At 44.0% G+C, this 26,485-nt stretch overlaps 1 protein-coding gene and 1 long non-coding RNA gene across 2 annotated transcripts in view; one reads left to right on the top strand and one right to left on the bottom strand.

Annotated features, from left to right (window-relative positions):
- Positions 1-26,485, top strand: part of STAB2 (stabilin 2) — an 86,419-nt gene that overhangs the window by 54,576 nt on the left and 5,358 nt on the right. Inside the window, 27 exon segments of the mRNA XM_035341679.1 lie at positions 511-606; positions 1,566-1,611; positions 2,303-2,379; positions 3,871-3,996; positions 4,555-4,628; positions 6,567-6,638; positions 8,573-8,692; positions 9,057-9,104; positions 9,975-10,058; positions 10,137-10,283; positions 10,695-10,826; positions 11,156-11,215; positions 11,783-11,959; positions 12,039-12,128; positions 12,928-13,074; positions 14,148-14,204; positions 14,961-15,084; positions 15,347-15,496; positions 18,022-18,126; positions 18,613-18,720; positions 19,343-19,536; positions 21,646-21,787; positions 22,189-22,322; positions 23,158-23,323; positions 23,549-23,655; positions 23,979-24,098; positions 25,004-25,162. Of these exon segments, the coding sequence (XP_035197570.1) occupies positions 511-606; positions 1,566-1,611; positions 2,303-2,379; positions 3,871-3,996; positions 4,555-4,628; positions 6,567-6,638; positions 8,573-8,692; positions 9,057-9,104; positions 9,975-10,058; positions 10,137-10,283; positions 10,695-10,826; positions 11,156-11,215; positions 11,783-11,959; positions 12,039-12,128; positions 12,928-13,074; positions 14,148-14,204; positions 14,961-15,084; positions 15,347-15,496; positions 18,022-18,126; positions 18,613-18,720; positions 19,343-19,536; positions 21,646-21,787; positions 22,189-22,322; positions 23,158-23,323; positions 23,549-23,655; positions 23,979-24,098; positions 25,004-25,162 (3,062 nt within the window).
- LOC118175439 lies at positions 501-16,740 on the bottom strand. The gene is made up of 3 exons (XR_004754973.1): positions 16,724-16,740; positions 10,446-10,553; positions 501-629 (listed from the first exon to the last, which is right to left on the bottom strand). It is a non-coding gene; the product is annotated as an uncharacterized LOC118175439 (long non-coding RNA).

Below are 26,485 nucleotides of genomic sequence, written 5' to 3'. Positions count from 1 at the left end.
TGCAAAAGGAAGACACTGTGGTTAGCGACCTACATGGCCAGCTTTAAAAATAAGGTGTTTTCCCTCAGGTTTCTAGCTGACCTGGGGGAAGTCCCATGTTAGGTCTCCAAGGGGAAGGTGAAACCACCTGAGTCCTTCTAGCTGCATTCATTCTAGATCCTATATTGCTTTCAAGCAATAAAGCAATAAAGCAATAAAGACCTATATTGCTTTCGAGATAATAGGCCAGTCCTAGAAATATCACTAACTCCTTTTCTTTCGCTGTTATGACATTTTTTCACTATTCTCTTGTTTAGAGAAGTCCTTACTTAGAGACAGTGCCAACTACTCTGGCTCTTTGCAGGATTAGAGTGGCATCCAGCATGAATAATCCTCTTTAACTCTGCTTTTTCACCAATGTTTCCCATTAAAACACAGTTCCAGTCCCTGTATTTGGGAAGAGAGGAAAATAAGCAAATTTTGAATTTAGATGCATTCTAAATGCTGGTTTCCTCCCATTTCTCCCCACAGTGTGTGCATGCGTCCACGGGAAGTGCAGCAGTGGGATCGATGGGGATGGCTCCTGTGAATGTGACATCGGCTGGAGGGGAGTGACATGTGAGAGCGGTGAGTGCCCCCTCCTTTGTCTTCTGGGGAAAGCAGCAAGCATTTCAGGAAGGACAGAACTGCAGCAGTGACCAGAGCCCAGTGTCAGGTGTCCGAGTGACCAGAGCCCAGATAGCCAGCAGCTTCCCATAGGCCCGTGCTCAAGGAATTAATCACTGTACTAATAGAAAATCAGCTGCTCATGAGACTTAAATGCCTTACTTAGCTAATTCTCTAGCTGTGACACCCTGTAGCTGTCCCAGAAGAACATCCTGTTTATTAAGGCTGTGGATTTTGCAGAGCAGAGTTAGCTAGCACATTCTGATCCTCAGGTCCTCCTTCTAAGATTTTCGATATGTTGATTTAGCTATACAACACTGGATATTAAATTATGTTCTTGTTAACGCAATAAAAATTAAATAGCAAATAAATCAGTTTGTCTTGATTTAATACAGCTCCTATACCCAATTAAATTATATTTAGACATAATTGAAATGTATTAAATATCTACTTCAGAAATCTGTATAATAAATTTTATAAACACATTAACAATAGCATTCAATATCTATTGAAAATTTGCTCAGGACAAAAACAGTAATGAAAAGAACTTTATAGCTCATGCTGACAGAATTTCAGTGGAATTTGAGCAACTTTCAGTTCCTCTGGAAACCCTAAACTTATGTAATTAAGCTATGTGCAAGACTCACCAGAGTAAAGATAAATGACAACAGGTGAAGTGTTTTCCTGACAACATGCTGACATGCCTTTTCTTCAACACCACATTTAAAAGGTACCTGCTGATCTGTAGAGAGAGTCAGTTAGCCAGAGGGAAGGCTTGCTTCCTTGTGAACAAGTGATTGCCTGGTACAGGAGCCAGAGACTCCAGCTCTGCATGGTGGTCACGTAAAAGTGGCAAACTAGAAGGATATTGACTTGAAAAGCTCTGATTCCTGTTTTGTTTTTTGTTTTTTCTCTTGTAGAAATCAAGGATGATGCATGTAACACCTCATGCCATACTAGTGCTAAGTATGTATAAAGTCTACTTTTTTGGATGAGGGAGGAGAAAAAGGGGATCTCTTGCAAAAGTATGGCATGCCTTGCTCTTTTTGAAGACTTCTCAGCAACACAGATAACATTCATGTTTTTCACCCCAGAGATAAGGGGCAACATTAATATAATATATTCAGCAATGAGGCTGAAATGTTCAAAAATGTGAGTGTTAAAAGGGGAAACAAATGAGATTTGGGGGCAAAGGGAGGTAAGACATCCCACCACACAGTAAAGAAAGACATTTAAACCCACACTTGCATACAGAAGGCTAAACTGTACCCCCCTGCACTTCTCCCCCTCATAAAAAACACCTTGAACCTGGGGCACTCAGACACTCAGCTACTAGCCTATGTATATCAGTTCTGCGGTGTAAGTTGAGTGCAAACAAAATTTTGTGCAGTTTTTGGGTGAGCAGGATTTTATGAGGTTCTGCATGAGAAAATAGGACAGCTGATAGCCAAAACATGCACTTTTAATGCTTAAAATAACATATCTAAAACACTTTCAGAGAGCTTGGTCTGACTGAGTTCATTTTTATGGTTGTCACTGCACATACTATATGGTTAAACACTTCTTTATTTCTGTGCAACTTTACCTTTGGAACAGTGCAGAGCAAAAGATCTGACTTTTTCTTTTTAATGTCATCTGCCCCTTTTCATGTCTCTAGTTGCCTTCTCCTATCAAACGGGACTGCCTATTGCAAGTGTGCAGCTGGGTTCACAGGGAATGGGACGTTCTGCACAGGCAAGTGGACTTTGTCTCCCTGTTGAAAAATAGTGCCTTAAATGCACTGTGATCACAGTGAAATAGCAGAGCTGGTGAGAGATGAGCACTCCCCTATGCACCAGTTAAAAACAGGAATTGCTGCCAGTTTGCTCAAAATGAGTGAAAGTGCAACAGGTGCAGATTCATAGCAAACAAAGGGCTCAAAACCTTGAAGCTGTGGGGCACTGTGCTAAGGGAGGCCAGAGACGAGGGAACATACTGTGCACAACCCCCATTGTTTGCAGAGTAATGAAACCTGGATTATGACTTTTACTCCTTTTCCAACAAAGCCCAGCAAACAGAGACCAATTCAGGGTACAATAGCACTTCCAGCTATTGAGAACTGTATACCCCTGCCATTTCCTCAGCCTTTTGAACTTGCACAGATTTCTGGGGTGATAAAATTGACTTCTGGAGCAGAGAGATCTGAGACACCCTCAGAAAAGGGCAGCAGCAGCTTATCCTAGCTGTCCCTCCAAAAGCCTTGGATATCCAGATTTATGAAGTAGACTTTTTCCAGCTACAGTGGCTGTAATGTTGTGGTTTCTTTACCTAATCTGTAACTGATTAAAATCCTAATGCTCTTGGGAACAGAAGCATATCTGCCTGACAATGGCTGGCAGGGTCCTAATCGAAGACCTTAAAACTCTTAACTCTGGCTGCTTTGATTTTTTCTTCTGGCACAAATTGCCCAAGGCCATTTTAATGTACCAGTATGAAATCTCCCACGCACAGGGGTAGGTAGGTCACCCCATAGGGGCTCTGTGCTCACCCATTGACCCCCGCAGAAGGATTCCCAGGCAAACACCTACAGAAGTCATCTCCCCAGGCTGGCTGTTAGAGCTTCTGGAACAGCCATTTGAGGCAAAAACTAAAGTAATGTTTGAGCTAGTTTGATTCACGCTGGAGATCAGAAGAGGCCCCCTCCCTGCTTTCCAGGTAGCCCAGGCAAGATCATTTTGTGAGCCTCTGACTCATCCAGGGCTGCAGAACAGCACAAGCTTCCCTCTGAGTAAAAATCAGAACTTTTTCCTCACAGGAGGGCTGGGTGGTATTAGAGTCAAGACCTCCTATTAGAGTGAAGACCTCCTGCAAGAAAAGGCTATTTGATCTGCGTGCAGAAAAGGGCACGCTAAAGAAAAGCTCCAAAAGCCTGTTTAATCTAGAGAAGAGTACAAAGGGGCCTTTTTTGTTGGAATGTGCAGAATCATGAAACGGGAAGTTACCAAAAGGCAGTCCTGGATGAATTCTTGTCTTCCAGACCAGACACATCTCAGCTTTCCCTCTTGCAGTAACAGATAATAAAAAACAATAAATAAGAGATAATAAATAGCTGGCACTAATTACATCTATGACCTAAATGAGAAACATTCAGAAGGTGTCAACAAATCCCTTTAGGAGTTTGAGACAACTATCTGTAAGAAGCTATGTAAGCATATTGGTTTTATCTGAGCTGTCACCCCTGTTCAGCTATTGACGCTTGCGAGACCAGCAATGGTGGCTGTTCTGACAAAGCAGAGTGCAGAAAAACAACGCCTGGAAATAGAGTGTGCATCTGCAATGCCGGGTACACTGGAGATGGAGTAGTCTGCATTGGTAAGCATTCCCAATGTCTCATATATCACCGGGAGGGGAAATTACAGGAGTGAACTTTCCTGTACATGGAAGGAGATCTGTGTTCTGCTATGATCCTAAGTGCAGTTTTCTGACACTAGAGACCTTGGTGCCAAAGGCATCTCAACAGTCTTTCTTGCAGTACCACGTGGTTAATACTACTTGACAAACCTTGTCACCAAAGCAGCACAGTGTGACACCAAAATTAATAGAGATCTACCTCTCAGCAAAGATAGCCCCATCACTAGCAGGTTCATACGCTCATGTTCCTCTGACCATTGCAGACTTAAAGACTTTGAGAGACTGCTGTACCATACCTCTCCCCAGGTATTGTTTTAAAAATGCTGACAGCAATGTTTTAGCTTTTACCAAGGCAACTGCAAGGCCCAGACTGAGTTATCAAATAACTAAAACAAATGACTCATTAATTCACAGCTGTGCAAAATCTGCATTCCTAGCATGCTTAACTTAAGATTCACCCTTCTTGGGCTTTCAGAAGTCACTCATTTTTATTTTTTGCTACTGTTTGTTCTACAAAAGAAATAAACCCCTGTCTGGAGAACAATGGTGGATGTGACAGAAATGCAGAATGCACCCAGACTGGACCCAATCAAGTGAGTACTTTGTCAGCACAGATAAATAAGACTGGCCAACTGCTTGCAGTTGAGGGGGAGGAAATATTCCCATCTCAACTTTGTTCTTAAAATTAAAAACTGGGTTTCATACCAAAAATTCTGAGAAGTGTATGCTTCCCTCAAAAATGTATTTGAGGGGGAATCTGCACAAACATGAAGAATTGGATATCATTGAGAGAGACGACATTCTTGGATTCCCTGAAATCCAAAACTGCAGAGGAAAGCAATAATATGCTATTTCAAACTTTTTTTTTTTTTTTTTTTTTTTCTCCCTTGGGAGGTTTTCATGTGAAAACCTGTTAGTTTCAAAGCATTGCTAGACGTTTCTTTTTACTGTTATGGAATTTTTCCATGGACAGTTTCTATTTCAGACTAGCCCTTCTCCCAACATAACTCAAATGTATTCACAAAGAAACAAAAGAGACTGAACCACAATTCTGCTACAATGGTTACAAAATACCAGCAATACCTCCTCCAGTTTCTGCAACTCCCATGCAGAAATACAGAGTATTCTCCAAAGAAATGCAAAAGGGCTAAGGGGAAAAGGGTTAACAAGAAACAAATTGGCAAAGGCAATCAACTGACAGATTAGTGTTTCTATTTTTATACCAGATCCGTAAGAAGCTGAATTCCCCAACTGCAGCACTTCCTTGTCATCCCTCTACAGTTTCATACTGGTTAGTGAAGGACTGTAATCCTCCAGGAGGCACTGTACGGCCATATTTATTTGGGAACAATGCAGAAAACAGATCAGGAGTCAGAAGCCAGCTCCTGCCTTCCACTTGTCCAAGGACAGGAGGGGCAATAACCCCCATCAGCCCGTTTAGCCTGTACTGATCAATTAACTCTTTCCTTTGACTGTCATTTGCAAGTGAGCACATTTCTGATGGGAACACAGAACCACTTACTCCTTCCCTGGCCCTCTGAACACCACAACAAACAGCTATTTTCTTCCACAAACCCTCACTAGTAATAGAAGTAGTGGCTACAATGTAAGTATTTATCCTTCCTTACCTATGGCCATAGAGTTAACAAGGGAGCAGTAATAACCTCTGCTACAAAATCCCATCCCTGCAGAGCCAAGCCTATAAAGGCCAGTAAACACTTCTGCTTTCTGTAGGAGTTTCAGCTGTTCAGATACATCAAATTCTGCTATTACACTGCCTAGCACATTTTTCTCTGATACAGAAAACTCCTTGAAAATTCAATCTCCTACATATTAAATGTGCACTCTAAACCGAGAGCGTCAAGCAGTGAATTGGAGAGAAGTCATTTCTTTGCAGTCACGTTACAGTTACCACTAAAATGAAAAGCTAAGTGCCAGCCAGAGCAATCCTGACATAAACATCAAGTACATTGCCACCAAGTGCAAAGCTATCAGTAATATCAGGACACAATCCCAAATGTGTTTTGCAGATGTGTTTCATCACTTAAAAAAAAAAAAAAAAAAAAAAAGAGAGAGAGAGAGAGAGAAAAAATACCAACTTACAGAGGTAAAATAGGGGAAATGAATTAGGATTTTAGCCTGTTTTACTGACAAGATGACTATCTGCAGATGTCCAAAGGGTCATTTCAAGTGACCAGAACAGCAGAAGTGAGACATGAGAGATGGACAGGCAGGGAAGGGGCACATAGGGTCTCTCAGAAATAGTTATTTCCCAGCCTCAGTCTATGGTTTCTCAAGCTGTCTAAGAAACGTCTGCAGGAGAGATGACGTACTTTTAGCTTAATATGTAATATATCATCTCACTAAGAAATGGGATTCTGAGTTCTTCCCATTTACCAGAAGGGTTAACTTGGCAGAAAATATATATATATATATATATATATATATATATTATATATATAAATGTGCTAAAAAAAAATAAAAATAAAATGCATTTCCCTATATGCATGTTTGCTGTTTTTCCTCTGTAGGCAGTATGCAATTGCTTGAAAGGATACTCTGGAGATGGCAAAAGATGCACATACATCAGCCTGTGTTCACAAGTAAGTATCACTTTAAGGAAAGTATTTACAGGCTTGTGATAACCATTACCCTCTGGGGGTTGGTATGCATTCAGAACTAAGTCAGATAGGTAGATCGCTCCTTCTATGCCCGAAAAACACTTAGATTATTATCTAGTTTTCAAACATGTTTAGTTCAGTTCTTGCTTTAGTGCCCACTGTTTTGGAAACTATGCAGTAAGGACTTTTCCTGGACCACAGCCTGGACACAATACAAGGACCTGGACTCATCATACAGTCCCAAAAACAACTTGAAATCAGATCTAGAGAAACAGACCCTGGTCTGTAATGGTAAATTGTAAGTCATATCTCCTAAGCAGATTTTTTGTTACTGATAATTCATATAAAAAGACACTATATCTAAATGTGTATTCGCAACCCAAAGTGCTAACCAACATTTTAGTTAGTATGAAGAAAAAAATGCAGTTTCTTGGGAAAACAATTAAAGAGCATGGGTCGAATGATAAGAGACAAAAGCGTGATCTATAACATGTTACCCATAATGACGAAAAAGAAAAAAAAAAAAAAAAAAAAAAAGGTGTTCAGGGGCCAGTTCTATCTGTTCTTGGAGTCAGGTGATTGGGAACCAAAGAAAAGAACCCATGCTAGGTCAAAACCACCATGTATTTTTAATATTTTCCTGTCACTAAGCCCACTAGTGTGATGTGGGACCATATCTGGGCAGCCTGATCAAGAGGAATGACCAAGAGTCCAACACATCCTCTTCTCAGGCTGAAATATTTATAGCCAAATCAGAGCAGCAAGTCCTCACCCTTGCTGGGTCATTACCAGTGAAATCCATTTTAGGGCAAATGATTGGAGGCCTGGGCATGACTGGAGTAGATGATTCCAGTGGAGGTCCCAGGCCACACTCTCACCTGGAGCAAAGCTCCCATGGAGCAAGTGAAAAGCCAGAGCCCCACAGCCCGACATGCATCCCTGTAGTCATACATGCATCATACAGTGCATAACAACACTGCAAGCTGCAGCAGAGGCAGGTTACTGATCTGTGACAGAGGACACGGGGTGGTAGGTGGGTGGGAAGATTAAAACTTTTCTTTTGACCTTCCAATGAAGAAAAATCTCCATGCAGATCATTTCTCTTCTTTGCCTCCCCAACTCCACAAGCTGCAACCCAGGTTTTCCCATGACATTCCCCATCCCGACCTTCATCTGTCACTGCAGACTGAGAATTAGCCACATCCATTTCACACAGTCACTGCTAACCACGAGTTCATGAGCAATGTGGTGCTCTGCACCAGCCGCATTGCTCTGCTTCTTGGCAGGCTGCAGCAGGGATAGATCTACTCTCCCATACACATTAATCCTTTGTGCTCAGAGCACAGTGACGATAATTCTCATCATCCCTGACTGGCCTGTCAGCAGACTTTCTCTAACCTTGAAAGGTTGCTGAGATGAAAGAGCAAGGGCAAAGTCAGAAGCTGGAGGAAGGATAGCTCCTCAAAATTATGAGCCACTGTTTCCTATGCTTTTTCCTGTGCCATGTTCTGGCTATTTTGATTCCACCTGGCTAATTATGCCATAAAAATAAAAAATAATAATAAAAAAAAAAAAGTGCTGCCATCAGACTAGAATTTAATCTGTCTTCAATGTAGCCAAACCTCTGTGCAGCAAAGCCTCATAAACAGCTGTAATAAACCCAAAGGAGTTTCGGCTCCTACTCAGGGCCCATAGTAAAGGATCCCTGAGATAAGCATCACTTGGAAGGACACCACAAAACAAGCACGTAGAAGGAAAACAAGACAACTTTCTCAGTTTGTCCTGATTTGCTCTCAAATTCAGTCCTCTTAAGCTATATACATGCAAAAAAAAATAAAAATAAAAAAATGTGATGACCTTAAATTGTTTTATTACACCTGGAAATGAAGGAATATTTTAAATTTTGGTCTTACCAGAATAATGGAGGCTGCAGTGAGTTTGCCATCTGTAATGACACTGAGCTAACAGAAAGAACCTGCACCTGCAGACCTAACTATGTTGGAGATGGATTTAAATGCCGAGGCAATATCTACCAGGTAAAGCGTTGTATATGTTTGCTTGTCGTTTTTCAGATAGCTATTTCATACCACAGCTGTCTCTTGAAAACATGCCTATTTTTTCTTGGATGCCTTGGTAAATCTAGCCCACAGTTTGCAGTTTGTAGCAAAAACTACACTGATGGACAGTTGATATGACTGCAGTACTAGCACATTAATACTGGTATTTTTAAGTTTCAAAGAAGCCTGTTACTTCATAGAGCAAGGTAAGATAAAACAGGAGTGATGGGAAGCATTCAGTCTAAGCCAAAATTTCCTTCATTTTCAAGTGCTGCATTTGGTAGGATTCTATAGATGTTGCTCCAGATTTGCAGCTGTTACAAAGTCTTGTTCTTGGTTGCAGGAACTTCTCAGGGACTCCAACACATCTAGGTTTTATTTTCACTTAGAGGTAAGAAAAGTTTTGTTTGTTTGTTTGTTTTGCACTAAGGGTGTGGAGCAGGGTGGGAACAGGCAAGGATCTGTTGTGTACCAACACCCTTCAATATAATCAGGACTGGATTTGGATCACCAGTCCCAATTGTCAGTCACTAATACCAGAGATGCTCCAATTTAAACTATTAACTGCTATTAAAAACCTCTAGAGAATTAATAATTAAGAAAATTAGGGGAACATAAGACCTCTATACCAGGCATAAACTTGAAGCATTTACCCGTTGGTCTTAGATCTTCCAGCACTTGTCTCAATTCTGAGGTGAGCAAATATCATTATTCTACCACCACCGTTACATTTCCCATTTGGTCCACCATTTCCCGTTCTCCTTCTGAAACATCACAGGAGGTTGATGTGCTTTGCTGACATGTATTGCCAGTTGTTGCTGTTTTCCAGAGAACAGCAGCAATTACCTGCTTACCCATGAGGCTGAGAACAGCATAAATCTATGTATTGGAGTACTACTCAAAGACATGTTTTAACTTTTATTCTGCTACCATAGTAGATGAATGAATTTGTATCACTTTAGCAGAGCTCTCTGCTTATTTCAGAATACCAGTAGTCATTGCAATGTGCCTGCAATACTCCAGGTCCATTTGTACCACTAGCAGTAATCAATTTATGCTAGTGGTGGCAGGTGGGGATGAGAAGGAAAGCCCACACCATAGAAACAAGTTTCTCTCCCCCTCACGTTGCAGTGAAGGGAGATGAGCGTGTGGCAGCAACAGGGCTGTGGGCACCACATCCCACACAGTGGGGTTGCCCTGGCTCCTCATGAGCTATGTGCACTAACGACTCTGTTCTGCTTTGTCCTTTTAAACCTGGCAGGCCTTGTCTATCAGAGATATTGCTGGCCCAGGCCCTTTCACTCTGTTTGTGCCTCACACAGACGTATTAAACAGCAACCCACAAGTAAGTAAGAAGGCTGGGAGTTTTTGGATTGAGACACCTTGCTCAGCTGCATCTCAACACCTCTGCTCTCTGTTGCAGGTGAGGGACTGGCTCGCCAAAGGGGAGATGGCACAAATCCTTCGGTACCACATGGTGGGCTGTGCCAGCCTGCTGTATAGCAACCTGAAGACAGTTAGGAACGTCACCTCTCTGCATGGGGACCAAATACAGATCACTTATTCTCAGGTAACAGGGTGAGGAAAAAGTAAGGGTCTGAATAATAAAACTGTCTGCTCTCATTTAACCTTTTTAAAAACTGTAATGTTCCTTTTCCTCCTCTGATGCATAAAAATAAATAGTAGTAAAAAGTTAAAAATTGTCCATTCAGGCAAAACATTCAGTACTTACCTGCTACGTTAAGACTGGAGTTGTACCATCCCTGCTTTGATGCGAGTCGTCTTACCTTCCAACTCTGGTTTGTTTGTGTTCTCCAAACAACCTCTCTCTCTAATCGTGCTTGTAAAGCCAAGAGGTAATTTATTAAAACGGAAGCTACTATTTGTTTCCAAGAAAGGAGGGTCACTATATAAAAGAAATTTGGCATAAGCCTCACTGTCCAACAAGGTTCCACAGAAAACATTTTTGTTGCCTTTTCAGAATTCAGTGTATTTGAACAATAAAGCTGAAATTATATTCAGTGATGCTGTTGGCACAAATGGTGTGATTCATATCATAAACCAAATACTGGTCCCATCACATATTCAGGATTTCCCCCCAGGCCTTAAGAAGGTGAGTGCAGCTTTTTGCCGTTCTCAGCTCAGGGGTTTTATATCTAACTGTAGTTATCATGCAAGTCATACAAAAAGCAGCATTGCTAAGACAACCTTATTTGTCAATGTCAAGTTATTTTTATATAAGTTTAATATTATATTTAGAATTCCTCTTATACTGTTCTTAGCATAAATGTAATTCCTGAGTAAATTCCACATGAGGCTTTTACAATGGCTTTGATTTAGTAACAAAAAAGCTTACAGGGGAAAGCAAGCTAATATCTGCTTTTAAAATATCTGTATGTTGTATTTATTTGATAAATCTCCTGACTATTCCTTTCTTTGTAGGAAAGCCTAAAAATGGTTGCAGCCAAACATGGGTACATCCTATTCAGCAATTTGCTAGAGGTAAGTGGACAAGAGTCAGCAGCCATCAGGCACAGGTTTTAAACAAATACAAGCAACAACAACAACTAAAAAATAAAAAAATAATAATAAAAAAAAAAAACTAAAAAAAAAAAAAAGGCAGACAGGGTGCACAATGTCACTAGCAGGATGGTGCTCAGTGGAGCCAAAGGACTCACAGCAAGGTACGTGACACCCCCAGTCCCCACCTGGCTCCCTCCAACAGACATGGGGGAGATGTCAAGCAGACCCACCGCCAGGTTTCCCCTTCCAGCCCAGCTCTGTCCTACCATGTCAAATTACGTGGCCAAGGTTTGGCCCAAGTATGACTTTAAGCCCAAAGCTAGGCCTGCAACATGATTTTTGGTGGGCAGATGAAACACTTCTGGGTCATTTAACTCAACTTGGGCAGCTCAACTGTGTTTTTTAAAATCATGACATTTGCAAGCTGGTGACCAGGCAGCCCACATAGCCACTGCATCCCAGTTATGCTAGCATTCACCTCATAAGGTCAATATCCTTTTAGAGGGAGCATTAATCTCATACACTTAGAATTTTGGCATGTTGCAGAAAAACAACCTGCTTGGGCTGATCAACGATCCCATTCACAAACCCGTCACGCTATTCTGGCCAACGGACACAGCTATCCGTGGGCTGCCGCAGGAACAGCAGGACTTCCTCTTCAAGAAATCCAACACGGACAAACTGGTGCAGTACCTCAAATTCCACATTGTCCGTGATGCTGAGGTAAGACCCATGTTTTTTTAGGACTATTGCCAAGGCAAAGACAGGGAAGCCTGGACACGTACATCTCCCTTGTTTCCAGGTTTTGGCCTACCAACTCCCTCGCTCCACCTCACTGAAGACCCTGCAGGGCTCCAACCTCAGCATTAGCTGTGGAGATAACAGGGAGATTGTAAGTATTTTCCTTGCCAGCACCTCTACCCCTTACCTTTGCCATTGGATTCACTCATGCAGACCCCTCTGTGCTTGTGCTCAGTCCATAGAAAGACTCAGCAACACCAAAACTTAACACCTTGCCTGTCCATGCCAATAGCCACAAAACTGCAGCAGCCACCCCAACCCATTCAACAAGCTAGGTGGTTTGCAAGATTTTTTTGAGTTGTCATTTTCTCTCTTGTAAGATGCTGTTTGTTCAAAACAGCTCTTAGTTACCTCAAAAGACAAATACCATCGTATTAATTTCTCCTACACTGAAAAACCATTAGGACAAACCTGGCTTTGGCAGAAGCCTCATGGATACAGCATCTGGGTGCAAACTCTGGTTTGCAAGCATTCACAGGCTAAGATTGTAGGCAAGTATGCAACCCATCAAGCTAAAACAATGGCATGTTTTTCCTCTGCAAACAGATCATACCCACACATTTTCAGGCAAGCATCTGCCTCTGCACATGTGGCTAAGCTTAAATGCATATAAGGTACACCCATGGACACTCTGTCAGCTTTAGGAAATGGAAAGGATCTGCCATCTGTGAGATTGTAGCACAGTAATCTGTAGGAAAAGAGGTGTCCAAATTGCTTTCAGGCCCCCGCAGCCATCAGGGTTACCTACAGGGTAGTTTGACACACCATTGTGTGTCCTCCCTACAGAGGGAGGATCTTCCCTGATTCCCATCCAGGATCTGGACCCAATCTGACCCCAAAGAAAGCTGCCTCACCATTTTTCACACCACTCTCCCCATCCCCTCTCTCAGGGCGCCCTTTTCCTGAATGACAGACAGTGCAAGATTGTGCAGCGGCAGCTGGAGTTCGATGGGGGCATCGCTTATGGCATTGACTGCCTGCTGACGGACCCCAGCCTGGGAGGACGCTGTGACAGCTTCTTCACTGTGGAATTCATGGTCAGTCCAGCTTTTCTGATCATTCTCCCACACACCGAAGCCACAGCCCACAAGCCAAACACTGTCCTCAGAAGGACAAGGGGCAATGCTCGCAGCTGCTTTGACACACCTAAATAGGCACTGCTAGCATGGAGGAAGTTTCCTCCATGAACTTCAATGTGACCTACAAAGAGGAAATTTTGAAACTTGCAAATCTCCAGATGCTCCCAGCACACACAGGATACCCATACACTGCCAGCGAGGCCCATGTTGTCCTCCATAGGAAGAAGGAAGGCTTCTGGAATTCATCACTGACATTGAACACCCCCACCAATAGCATTTTTCAGAGGGCAGGCACTTGTTGCTAAAAGTGCACCAAGTGATGGTGGTAAAACAGGGATTTCCTGACAGGCTCAGGCAGCTTTGCATCCTCCTTCTCTCCCTGGCTAGTGATTTTGTTTCTGAAGCTCTTGTTAGTTTCAGTATTTCCAAAATGAAACAGTTTTAAATGGTTTAAAGACCAAATTTTCTTTAGTTTAATTCAAAACTTATAAAAAATACTTAGAAGTAAATACATTTTCATGTAATTAGTCTGAAAAAAAAAAAACCTTGGAATTTATATTTCAGTTATAAACCCAGTGATTTTGCATAGCCCATATGCTTCAGTTACCTTTTTTTTCTTGATTTTGTTAAACAAAATGGATATAATGCCATCAGGTCAAGTCAGTGTTTCCTGAGAAGTAACTGATTACCAGTACTCCAAATTAAACAGCCAGATCTGATGCACCTCACGTCAGTATTTGTCTGAAGAATATCCGTATCTATCTCCCTTGCTTGCTTGTTTAGATCAGGAGTAAATTTCTTCTGGTACAAACATTTTTTTCTTGCATTTCAAGGCACTAAATTAATGTAACTATTTTGTTGTCATTCTACAACAACTTTGGAGAAAGGAGAGAAATGTGTTTCAAGCCTGACAAAACCACATTATTTTCTGCTCATATTTACTGCTCACATTGAACAGACACTTCTTGTCAGTTTGGAATTGCCTTTTGCTGGGACTATGTTTAATTTCTCTCCCCTATTTTGTACAACAGGGGCACTGTGCTAGCTGTTTCAGTGGTTCTAAGTGCCCTCCAGGGACAAAACCAAAGGTAATATATTAAAATCTTGCGTTTAAGCAGCCTAACTTGCTCTTCTCTGTACTTCAGCTCTATAAAAATACCTGAGGGGACAATGTAAAGAGGATAGCACCAAACTTCTCTCAGTGGTGGCCAGTGATGGGACGACGGGTAATGGGTATAAATTGAACCACAGGAGGTTTCATTTCCATATGAAGAAGAAATTATTTACAGTTCAGGTGACAGAGGATTGGAACAGGCTACCCAGAGAGGCTGTAGAGTCTCCTTCTTTGTAGGTATTCAAAACCCACCTGGATACAATCCTGTGTAAAATGTTCTAGGTGACCATGCTTGAGCAGGGGGGCTTGGACTAGATGACCTCTGGAGGTTCCTTCCAACGTCAACCATTTTGTGATTCACATGCACAACTAGAATAAGTTGCTTGTCGAAAAGAGTGAAACCTCAACACTGAAACCATATTCTAAAGTGACACCATAAAGGCCCAGGGACAAAGCTGCCCCAAGGCATGCACCCACATAGTGAAGGGATGACTGTTGGCCTCACACAGCATCTGCCACAGCAAGTGCTTTAATTGACTTCAGAGTAGCCCCTCTGTCTTCATTAACAGAGCTTAGCAAGTTGAGTGAGAAGACTGCAGCTTCCCACATCACATTTTGATTCAATGTATATCAGAAATGACAATTAAAAGAGAAAAATAACCCAGACCTCCACATAGCACTCATCTTCCTGTGTTTTCCCCCTCTCTTCACTGCCATACGCGATGCCCAGGAAGGGATCCACCGATGCACGTATGAGACCTACGGGCTGCGGAGGGATGGGTGCCGCAGGAACTGCTCCATGCTCATCCACACAGCAAAGTGCTGCAAGGGCTACTTCGGGCCAGACTGCCAAGGTAGGACCCCCTGAGCACAGTCTTTGTGACAGGATTTGTAAGAGCATCTCAAGGATCTCAGCAAGTGAAGCTTGCTGTCTAAAGCGTCGCAGCTGCTTTTACAAATCCCACCAGAGATGCATTTATAGGTATTTCCATGTTCAGGATTCGACAAAACAATAATAAACAGCAACAATGAATAAGCATGCACTTGAGCTCAACAACCAATTTCTGTTTTTTCTCTCTCTTTTTAAAACAAACAAAAAAATCCAACAATTTTCAGCTTGCCCAGGGGGTCCAGAGACACCATGCAATAACCACGGCTCCTGTGACGACGGATATGCTGGGACAGGAGAGTGCCGCTGCAACAGCGGCTTCAATGGGACTTCGTGTGAGCTGTGTCTACCAGGCAGATATGGCTCCAACTGCAGACGTGCGTTTAAGTTTCCTTTCCATACTGCTGCCCACCTCAAGTCTAAGCTATTTTGTCAGTGATGGGTTTTTAAGTAAACCAAAACATGCTTCCTCCTTCCAACGCTACTGTTCCTCTTGAGCACTTCCTCACACAGAAGGATGGCTCAAGATCTGAGTGGAGGAGGAGAAAGCAGTAGGAGCAGAAGCTTTCCTTCCCTTTCCCTGCAGGGCTTTTCCTATTTTTGCATGGTGTATAAGTAACGTGAAATGGAGGCACAGTCACCAAGCATTTTCAGCTACAGCACAGCTTTCTCTCACATCCCCATAACGGGCATGGCAGCATTTTAGTAATACAGCTCCTTGAGGATTGCAGGAGGCCACGGCCCTGCATTACTTTTGCAAAAGAAAAGATAAAGGGCACTGAGATGAAGGTAGTTTTTGTAGAGGGACAGCAGCCAAGAAACTACTCCCATAATCCACTTTGCTGTGGTCTTAAACGTAGCTGAGGTGGAACCAGGATCAACATCATCCTTTGAACTCAAATGTTTTCTCAACATAATACTTTCAGAGGGTAAGCTACCACATTAACACTTCCATCCTAACTGTGTACATCTGTAGTGCTCAAGAAATGCACAGGGTTGGGGGATTAGAGGCTAGATACCTTTAGGTTGAAAGCAAGGTATCAGGCTTGGATACCAATGGTCAGGACTAAGTTTATCTCCAATTTTTCCATTTTATAGGACACCATAGTGTAAATTCCATTTAAGCTGATAGATACCATGATCAGTTTCAAACTAACAACAACAAAGTCTTATAGCCCTTTCTTTTTAATCAACGCAAAACTATGTAAATGGACTAAAAGAAAGTCAGAGCATGAAACTCCTTTTGAGCAGGACCAAGTTTTCACAGAATGAGAATTTCACCAAATCCCACATCATTATACTCATTAAACAAGAACACTTGAGGAACAGAGATGAGGCAAGAAAGGATGATACTTCATTATAGTATAAAACAGAGAGTTAATAATTCTTCAAGAGGGACTCAGCATGAAAGTTATTACAGCACCAAAAGAGTGGGGGAAAGACATCGCCTATGGATTAAAGTAACCCCTCATGCTTCAGGCACAAAGGGTAACACCCCACATATGAAAGGAACAAAAGGAATGCAGAAGCTTTAAGTCATTAAAATGTCTAAAGCCTAAAGAACACATTACAGGTAACTTATCTATACAGGAAAGTTCACTAACCTCATTATTTGGCTTCCTTAATCAGACCTTCTCTCTTCACACGTACCTTACATCTCTCTGGCTAAAAGGCTTCCCCACTACTAGCAGGTGTTGCATGTTAGGACAGGATCAAGCTGGGTCTTCATCTCAACCGTTAACTCCTTCCTGCTGTAGTTCTTTGTGAGGTTTGCTACTCCTATCACTGTGCAGTTCAATACTCATTATCAGAGTCACATTGAACTAATGCCAATTATAAAATCATAAGATCACAGGATAATTCAGGTTGCAAGGGATTTCAGAAGCTCTCCAGTCCAATCCCTGCCCAAAGCAGGATCAGCTCTAAGCTCAGACAAGGTAGTTCAGGGTAGATAGAATAGCATAGCATAGCATAGCATAGCATCGCATAGAATCAGTAAGGTTGGAAAAGACCTCCAAGATCATCTGATCCAACCAACACCCCCCACCACCACCACCAATGTCACCCACTAAACCATGTCCCTAAGCACCACATCCAACCTTTCCTTGAACACCCCCTGGGACAGTAACTCCACCACCTCCCTGGGCAACCCATTCCAATGCCTGACTGCTCTTTCTGATAAGAAATATCTCCTAAATTCTAACCAGAACCTCCCCTGGTGCAACTTGAGGCCATTCCTTCTAATCCTACCACCTGCAGGAAGAGGCCAACCCTCAGCTCCCCACACCTTCCTTTCAGGTAGTTGTAGAGAGCAATAAGGTCTGCCCTGAGCTTCCTCTTCTCCAGACTAAACAACCCCAGATCCCTCAGATGTTCCTCACAGGACTTGTGTTCCTGGCACCTTCACCAGCTTTGTAGCCCTTCTCTGGACACACTCCAGGGCCTCGATGTCCTTCTTGTAGTGAGGGGCCCAAAGCTGAACACACTATTTGAGGTGTGGCCTCACCAGAGCTGAGTACAGGGCATGATCACCTCCCTGGTCCTGCTGGCTGCACTATTCCTGATACAAGACAGGATGCCGTTGGCCTTCTTGGCCACCTGGGCATACTGCTGGGTCATTCATGTTCAGGCAACACCCCCAGATCATTTTCCTCTGCACAGCTTTCCAGATCTTGTTAGGGCTTGCAAACCTCTGAGAATGGAGACAGTCCAGCTGCTCCAGGCAGTTAGATCCACTGCATGCCCGGCCTCATGGTGAAAAACAGTGAGGTTAGACTTAGCTAAATTATTACTAGGTAATACTGTATCTGAACTGACAGTCTAGGGGATGCTTCTCTAGGGAATTATTTTCTCCTCTCCTAGTGGCAACTGTATAAATGATCTTTCTGCATGTCTTTTGCAGTCTGCGAATGCAAGAACAATGGGCAATGTGAGGAAGGATATTCAGGAACAGGACGATGTTTCTGTGAAACAGGATGGACTGGCCGGCTGTGTGAAACCAAGCTAGGTCTCTGCCTCACCTCCATGGACCCTGTCACTTGGAGCTCTGGGTTGATAGCACTCACAAGTCACCGGGGGGGTTGCATAGAGGAGAGTGAGAAAGTACTTATAATATCAGAAACTGTCTGTGGAGGCTAAGGGAGCTCCCAAGAGCACTGATTTGCAGAGAGAGGCCGTGTATATAATTGCTCTAGACTGTGAATAAGCCTCTTCACATCCCTGTCTCCCCTTGCATGAAATAGGAATATGAGCACTTGTCTCCCCTGTGGAGTTGCTTGGGGCTATGTGAGGGGAGGGAAGGTATTATCCAAGAGCTAAGCAGTCATAAAAAAAAAAAAAAAAATATATATATATATATATATATATAATGTCTCATTAGCAAGACTGCTGTGAGGGCTTTCCTTTCTGCCCAAGGGCATTGGGCACTGTTCTGAAACAAGGGCATTGCTATATAAATACCATTTTCATCTCTGCTGTGTTGCCTTCCTCACAGCTCTGCTGCCAGTGTGTTCCCCAAGCTGCTCCGCCAACGCTGTCTGCATGGAGAACAACACGTGCCAATGCAAGCCATTTTACAATGGAGATGGGATCACATGCACAGGTGAGCTTACTCACACATTCATGGCTGCTACAAAATGCAGGTTTACCGTCCACCAGGAAATGTTGGTAGCTATCAAGCTGAAAAACTTCTGAAATGCTGTGAGTGAAACAAATTCAGGAGATGTACACATCAGTACTTTCAGAGGGAGGTGGCTGGTTGCAGCAGGCTTTACGAAGCCCAAGTATGAGCAAGAACAGTGCTTCAGTCATGTTTTGAAGACAGCAGGGTTTTCAGAAGTATTGCACTTCCAGGATTGTCTTTGCTGACTTTAGGCAATGCAGATCCTCAGTAGCATTGCTGCAGAAACAGTCACCTCTGAGCCAGGTGTTTCACATCCTCAAAGTCACCCTGGCCAGAGCCCCTCTCAAACTGCCAAGGGGCAGAGCAAAATCTCTGGGTGTTGGTGCCATGTCTCCTGAAGCAAGGACATCTGACAAAGGCTTCAAAGCCCACAGGGACAGCAAGTTCAGGAGTGCCTTAGGACATCCAAACAGTATTTTTACCCAAGCAAGTGTTCTAGTGTTTTTAGTGTACCTTAAAAAATACGGAGGTTTTGTGTCTTTGTGAAGAACATCCTCTTTAAAAGCAGACTTCACTGATACACTTCCTTTTCTCTGCACAGCTGCAGACCTTTGCAAACAAAACAATGGTGGGTGCCACAAGGCAGCGGAATGCACACAGCTCGGGGTGAAGGTCTACTGCAGCTGTCAGAAGGGATACAAAGGAGATGGCTTTACATGCCTTCCTATAAACCCTTGTGCTGATGGGTTCAACGGAGGCTGCCATGAACATGCCACTTGCACCGTCACAGGACCTGTAAGTTGAAAAATTTTAGTTTCCACTGGAAGTCTGGGGCACTTCTTACTGGTGCCATCAGAAGTCTTTTTCCCAGCAGCACCATACTCTGTGCATCTCAAAGCACCATGTTTTCCAAAACAGTCTTTAGATAACTCCAGCCTGCTTTCCACATCAGCTTGGCATCATTTCAGCTGAGGAGTGAGAAGGGATTTGAAACCTTTGCTCTAAGGAAAGAGGTACTACAGCTGTGGCGGTTTTACTTTGGTAGGTGGCCAAGTTCCACCACAGCCACTCTCTCACTCCCCCTCCTCAAAGGGAAAAGGGGAGAAAATATGATGGGAGATAGCTCAACAATTATTGTGACAGACAAAACAGACTCAACATAAGGAGATAGTAGATTTATTACCTATTACTAACAAGCTAGAGAAGTGAGAAACAAAGGAAAGAAACCAGAAACACCTTTCCCCCATCCACCCTCTTCCACCTCCTCCCCCCGAGTGGCACAGAGGAATGGGGGAAGGGGGGCTGTGGTCAGTCTGTGGCACTTTGTCTCTGCCGCTCCTTCTCGGTCACTCTCCTCCCCTGTGCTGTGGGGTCCCTCCCACGGGATGCAGTCCTTGCCAAACTGATCCAGCGTGGGCTTCCCACAGGCAGCAGCTCTTCAAGAACTGCTCCAGATAAGGGTCCATACCACAGGGTCCATCCATCAGGAGCAAACTGCTCCAGCACGGGTCCCCCACAGGCAGCAGCTCCCCCCAGGTCCCATACTACTGCGTGGTCTCCTCTCCACAAGCTGCAGCTCTGGCCTGGAATCTGCTCTGGCAGGGTTACTCCACAGGCAGCAGCCTCCAACAGTGCAGGTCCACCTGCTCCACTGTGGTCTACTCCATGGGCTGCAGCGTGGAACCCTGCTCCACCGTGGTACTCCATGGGCTGCAGGGGGACAGCCTGCTTCACCATGGGCCTCACCACAGGCCGCAGGGGACTTCTGCTCCGGCGCCTGGAGCACCTCTACCCCTTCTTCTGCACTGACCTTGGCATCTGCAAGGCTGTTCATCACTCCTCTCAATCTCCCAGCTGCTGTGTGGCAGAGCGTTTTTTTTGTTTGTTGGTTGGTTGGTTGGTTTTTGTTTTTGTTTTCCCCTTTCTTAAATATGTTCTCACAAACAATGCAAACAACGTCGCTTATTGGTTCAGCCCTGACCAGCAGCAGGGCCCTTACCTAACATGGGGCAGCTTCTAGATTGTTCTCACAGAAGCCACACCTATGGCTCCCTGCTACCAAAACCTTGCCACATAAACCCACTACAACAGCAAATGTGACATTTTGCATGTGAAATTTTTCTGTCCCCTTTTTGGCTCTCCCTAATTGGCTATTCCTATTTGCAATAGGAGTTTGGTAGCATGAAACTGTATGTATTTTGATTGCTAAACCTAGGAACAGGTGGTAAAATAACATCACTTGTTGGTTGACCAGACGCAGCTTAGATAGCAATTGCAGCCACATGACACGGACTTCTTGGCATGCAAGGTCAAAGTTGTTCAGGAAAACTTGTGGCAGTGATTTGATCCAATATTTGTCTTGGTGCTTTCGGAATCATCTGTCCGTTCTGTTTTGGTGGTTTTCCTGATGCGTCTTCCAGGAACTATCTAGAAAAGCCTTGCTACTAATATGTTCCAGCTGTTTACCACCACAGTCCCTGGATGTCACCAACTCCTGCTTGGTTTATAGTTCTCCATGTATTGCAAACAGTGGACTGCTAAACTCCTTTCATGCTTCCATGCCCAGTCACTTAAATATCATTTTGATTGGTGTGTCATCCATTTTTCTTAATTCCATGTTGTATAATTCTCTGATGCGTTATTAGCTTTGTGGATGGAATTATGCCTTGGTATTAATTTAGCAAAGCACCTAAGTACATGCATAAATGTTTTGCTTAAAGGAGCAAATGTCAGTGAGACAGTTTGCAGGCTGTTGAATCATGGCCGTTAGTAGCAACTTTTCTGTTTGCCCACTGCTGGGGACATCAAGTGACATCTTTCCAGCAGTTCAGAACATCACTCGAAGTACCACTTTTATGTCAGTTAAATACTTGGCTTGGCCTTCTTCATTCTCTCTCCAACCAGGACAAACGCAAGTGCGACTGTAAAAATAACTACATCGGTGATGGGCTGAACTGTTCGGTGATGCAGCTGCCTCTCAACCGCTGCTTGCAAGACAACGGGCAGTGCCACCCTGACGCGGACTGTGCTGATCTCCACTTCCAAGGTGAGGACGGCACACAGTGCATGCCGTGGGACAGGGGCATCCTCATCCCTGTGCCACCGTGCCACTGTCAGTGGGTCTGGCCAGGATCCTTGTGTCTAGAAGCTCTCTCAGTCCTCTACCCTTGTCCCCTGGAAACAATGAGATGTAAGCATGATTCAGCTTAGAATATGTGCATAAATACTTCACAGTACTGGATTTATGAGGCAGCAGATGAAGGCATTCCAGACAGAAATATCACCCATGACCTAACTACAAGTCTGTCCTAACTAAAGTCTGTCCTAACTAAAGTCTGTCCTAACTACATTGCATAAAAGTCACAGGTATTCCCTACTGCGCAGCTGACTTTTAATCCAGAAATGGAAGTCCCACCAGGAAAAGTTGCTTCCTCTCTCTCTTTACAGATACCACCATTGGAGTTTTCCATTTGCGGTCCCCACAAGGGCAGTACAAATTGACTTACGAGAAGGCAAAGGAGGCCTGCGCCAATGAGTCGGCCACCATCGCTACGTATAACCAGCTGCTGTACGCGCAGAAGGTGACGCAGCCTCAGTGTGGGAGGAGATCCCTGCCATGGGCATAGCCACAGCGTAAACAGAGAGGGAGGACCAAAGGGGCTGCTCAATGCTTATAAGCTCCTTTTTCCCTCCCCACCCCAGGATATATTTGGCTGGGAGCAGTTTTTGGACTGGTTAGCGTGTTCTTGCTGGCCCATATGACACTGAAAGCGATTCAGTTGCCAGATTCCTGTTTCTAATTTTCTAGATGGTGAAGTCAGGTTTTCATGAGGGTTTTAATTATTAGGTCTTCTTAAAGAAATGTACACTGCAGAGTTGTGCTGTGATTTTTATTTTATTTATTTATTTATTCTGGAAATCTTTTATCCAACTGCTGTTAACATAACAGAGCTATTTCCACATTACTGTCTTTTGGCTGATGTCAGTGGGATGAGCATCACACCTTGGGTTTGTAAAATTTATTTTCAGAAGGGTGAGTCAGACTGACTGTGCCTTTCTGGCTCCTTCCCCTCGAAGGAAGGAAGGAAGGAAGGAAGGAAGGAAGGAAGGAAGGAAGGAAGGAAGGAAGGAAGGAAGGAAGGGAGAGAGGGAGGGAGGGAGGGAGGGAGATGCTCACAGTTTAGAGAGACCACAACCAGCCTCCTTCTGCAGCAGCAGAAGGCTGGAAGTCTCGGGAGCAGCAGAAGCTGGGCAGCCTGCAGACAGAGAACTTACTTAGATTCCCAAAATGTGGGCTGGGAGGTCGGGTGCTGCTGGAGCACCCCAGGGGGCTTTCCCTATCCACTGGCAGTGCCTGGACCCACCACCCAATTCTTCCTTCTGTTGCTTTCTCCCTTTTGGCCATGCCGGCTGCAGGCAAAGTACCACCTGTGCGCTGCTGGTTGGCTGGAGAGCGAACGGGTGGGGTATCCCACTGCCTTCTCCTCCCCAAACTGCGGCGCTGGGTATGTCGGCATCGTGGACTATGGGAGGAGAGTCAACCTGAGCGAAACCTGGGATGTCTTCTGCTACAGGGAGAAAGGTGAGAGCACCCTTCTCGGTATCACTCTGCAAAGGGGAGCAGCAGCAACAGTTTTGGTACGTTTGGTCAACCACAGACTGCTAGATAACCCTGCAAGAGATTCTCTCTTCTTAATTAAAATAATAATAATAATAATAATCTGTTGCTGAACAAGTCAATTTTCAGGCACAGGGCACCTAGAAAAGGTTGCTGGCCCACATGGCTCTCTGTGTTTGTACCTTACAGAGGTGAACTGCACCTGCAAGCCAGGGTACGTGGGGGACGGCTCGTCCTGCAGTGGGAACTTGCTGCAAGTGCTGATGTCCTTCCCAACGCTGACAAACTTCTTGTCGGTACGGCCTGCAGCAGGCATGTGGCTCCGGTGGGGTGAGCAGAGTGGGTAACCAGGTTGTCTCAGCATTGGCTTCACTGTAGTGCATGGCAAATGCAAGTAACAGCAAGCAAAGTGGAGTGGAGCAGTCTAAATCCACACCTGCTAAGTCAGGAATTAGTCGCCACGTCTTAATTTCTTGTTCCAAGTTTGGGGTTTCTAAAATACATTTGGAAATTAAATGCCTCTGCAGCTGAAGGTTAGGAAGGATCCTGTGCACTGCTGCTGATGTGCACAGGAGCTCACAATTGCCCTCTACTAAAGCTGGATTTTGTTTCTGCCTAGAAAATCATGGCTTACTCCAACAGCTCTAGGAGAGGGAAAGCGTTCCTGCGGTACCTCACAGACCTGTCAGTGCACGCCACGCTCTTCGCTCCAAATGATAGCGGACTAAGGGAAAATCAGGTAAGGGTTGGTTTGTTTGTTTTTAACTTCTTCATTTTAATAACACTTTTTGAACAGCCACTCTTACGGGTTTCTGCATCCCAATGCAATCTCAATTTAAAAAAAAAAAACAATAATAATAACATGACATGACTTCCGTATAAACCCATATAGTTTAAACTTTGCTTCTGGAAGAGGTGAGTTCACCATCTCTGCTTCTCTTCTGCAGTCAGGAGTACAAGGTTTCCGGGCATGTTTGAGTCACCACAGAGAATTTTCCGTCAGGGATCTTAATTACCCATCTGTAAAGGTGTCTGTCTGAGATGAAGTCTGCTCTGGCTTATTAAAGTTAAGCACAGTTATTTGAAAAAACAGTGCACAGCTTTGGGATATCTCACAAATGTATTAAAGGAAGCTGCTCCTGGTTTCATTTCTGTGCTTGTCCTTTTTAATTTCCTTCAATCAAACATTGCCTCCGACAGCTGAGGTGCAACTCCAGCCATGGGGGGATGAGGCCAGGACTTCTCCAGCTGTCCCAGAGTGATAAGCCAGGCAGGTGGAAGGCTGTGAATTTGTTAAAAGAATCACACAAGTGATTTCATTTCATATGGGTTTATGCTCTGCCTTACATCTTCAAGCTATTTTAAGCATCTCCGAGGCTCATCGTTTCAGGTCATCACACAGAAGAGTAAAAGTTTTTGTGCTAGTAGAACCAAGGTGTTGCCTCCTGCAGGTGGTGGTCAGAGGCCAGCAGGGCCAGAGGATCCATCCCACTGTTCACTTCCAGATTTCCCAATAGTCTGTGTCCCATATTGCACTTGCTGCAGCATTAATGGCAACAGAGAAAATGGATCATAAGCATGGGAGCAAATACAGTGGATTACATAGATTGATTCATGTTTCTTGTGTTTCTCTTTTATTTTTAGACACTTACCGGGCGAGACATTGAGTATCATTTATCTAATGCCAGCATCATGTTTTATGACGACTTGACCAATGGAACCACTCTTCTGACCCGCGCTGGGGAAAAACTCCTAATTACAAACACCAGTGGCCAGGAGTACCCAGCTTCCACAGCTGAACAGGTACCTTTTTAATCAATCTCCCATCCTCACACTTTTTCCCTCTCATCCTGCACGCTCTAGTCAGGCGATGCACTGATCTGGGAAGTACTCCTGGGGCAGGCAGGAGCTGGGACTTCTGATAGCAGCCATCAAACTGCAAATTTACACGTTGGCAAGCAGCCAACCTCCAACCTGCACAACTGGAAGGAAGTTGCTCAGGCAACCTGCAGGAATCACAGCATGGGGATACAGGCTTGAGTCAACCCTTCTCTCAGATGGGCAGGGTTAATGGAGAGGGCAGTGTGATTGCAGGAGAGGTGGGATCAGCAGCTTATTGGTACAGATAGGTGTTGTCATTTGTAAAATTACTTGGTGGTTTTCTGCTAGAGGGAGAAGACCTCAGCATGGCCTTATTCAGAGCAAAAGCAGACAAGGCTATTTTATTTCTATTTTTTTTAACAAAAAAAATACAAAAATCTACATCCTTTTTGTAACTGGAAAGTATCCTTTGATGTCTTTTGAGGAGCAGCTGAGGGCACTGGGGTTGTTTAGTCTGGAGAAGAGGAGGCTCAGGGCAGACCTTATTGCTCTCTACGATTACCTGAAAGGAAGGTGTGGGGAGTTGGGGGTCGGCCTCTTCTCACAGACAACCAGTGATAGGATTAGAGGGAATGGCCTCAAGTTGCACCAGGGGAGGTTCTGGTTGGAAATGAGGAGACATTTCTTCTAAGAAAGAGCAGTCAGGCATTGGAATGGGTTGTCCAGGGAGGTGGTGGAGTCACCATCCCTGGGGGTGTTCAAGGAAAGGCTGGATGTGGTGCTTAGGGACATGGTTTAGTGGGTGATGTTGGCGGTAGGGGGATGGTTGCACCAGATGATCTTGGAGGTCTTTTCCAACCTTAATGATTCTTTGATCCTTTGAAAACACACCCAACTTTTCTTTTTTTCTTTCTAATTATTATTAAGAAAATATTCACTGCCCAAGCAAATGACCTCTGTAAGAGCAGCCCCTTGAGACTGAGGCTGAGACTCTGCTGTGGGTGATGTTGCAGAGCTGAATATGAAAAGAAGTAGCCCTGCTTCTTGTGGGCTTGCAGTCAGCATGTGCTCTAGAGGATGGTACTTGATCCAAGGACTGCTGAGTGCCCACCATTGCAGCTGGGGTGGGGATTTTCACAGACAGCAACAATAAGGAAAGAGGTGCTGCAGGAAGAGGTGCACAAATGACAGATTTGCTGGCTTATTCCTTTTCTCCTTCTCCTTTTTTGGGAAAATAAAAATAAAATAAAATAAAATAAAATAAAATAAAATAAAATAAAATAAAATAAAATAAAATAAAATAAA

Source organism: Oxyura jamaicensis, chromosome 1, assembly GCF_011077185.1.
Source record: "Oxyura jamaicensis isolate SHBP4307 breed ruddy duck chromosome 1, BPBGC_Ojam_1.0, whole genome shotgun sequence".
Lineage (NCBI taxonomy): Eukaryota > Metazoa > Chordata > Aves > Anseriformes > Anatidae > Oxyura > Oxyura jamaicensis.
The sequence above is the reverse complement of the archived record's forward strand: the minus strand, read 5'-3'. Positions and strand labels throughout refer to the sequence as shown.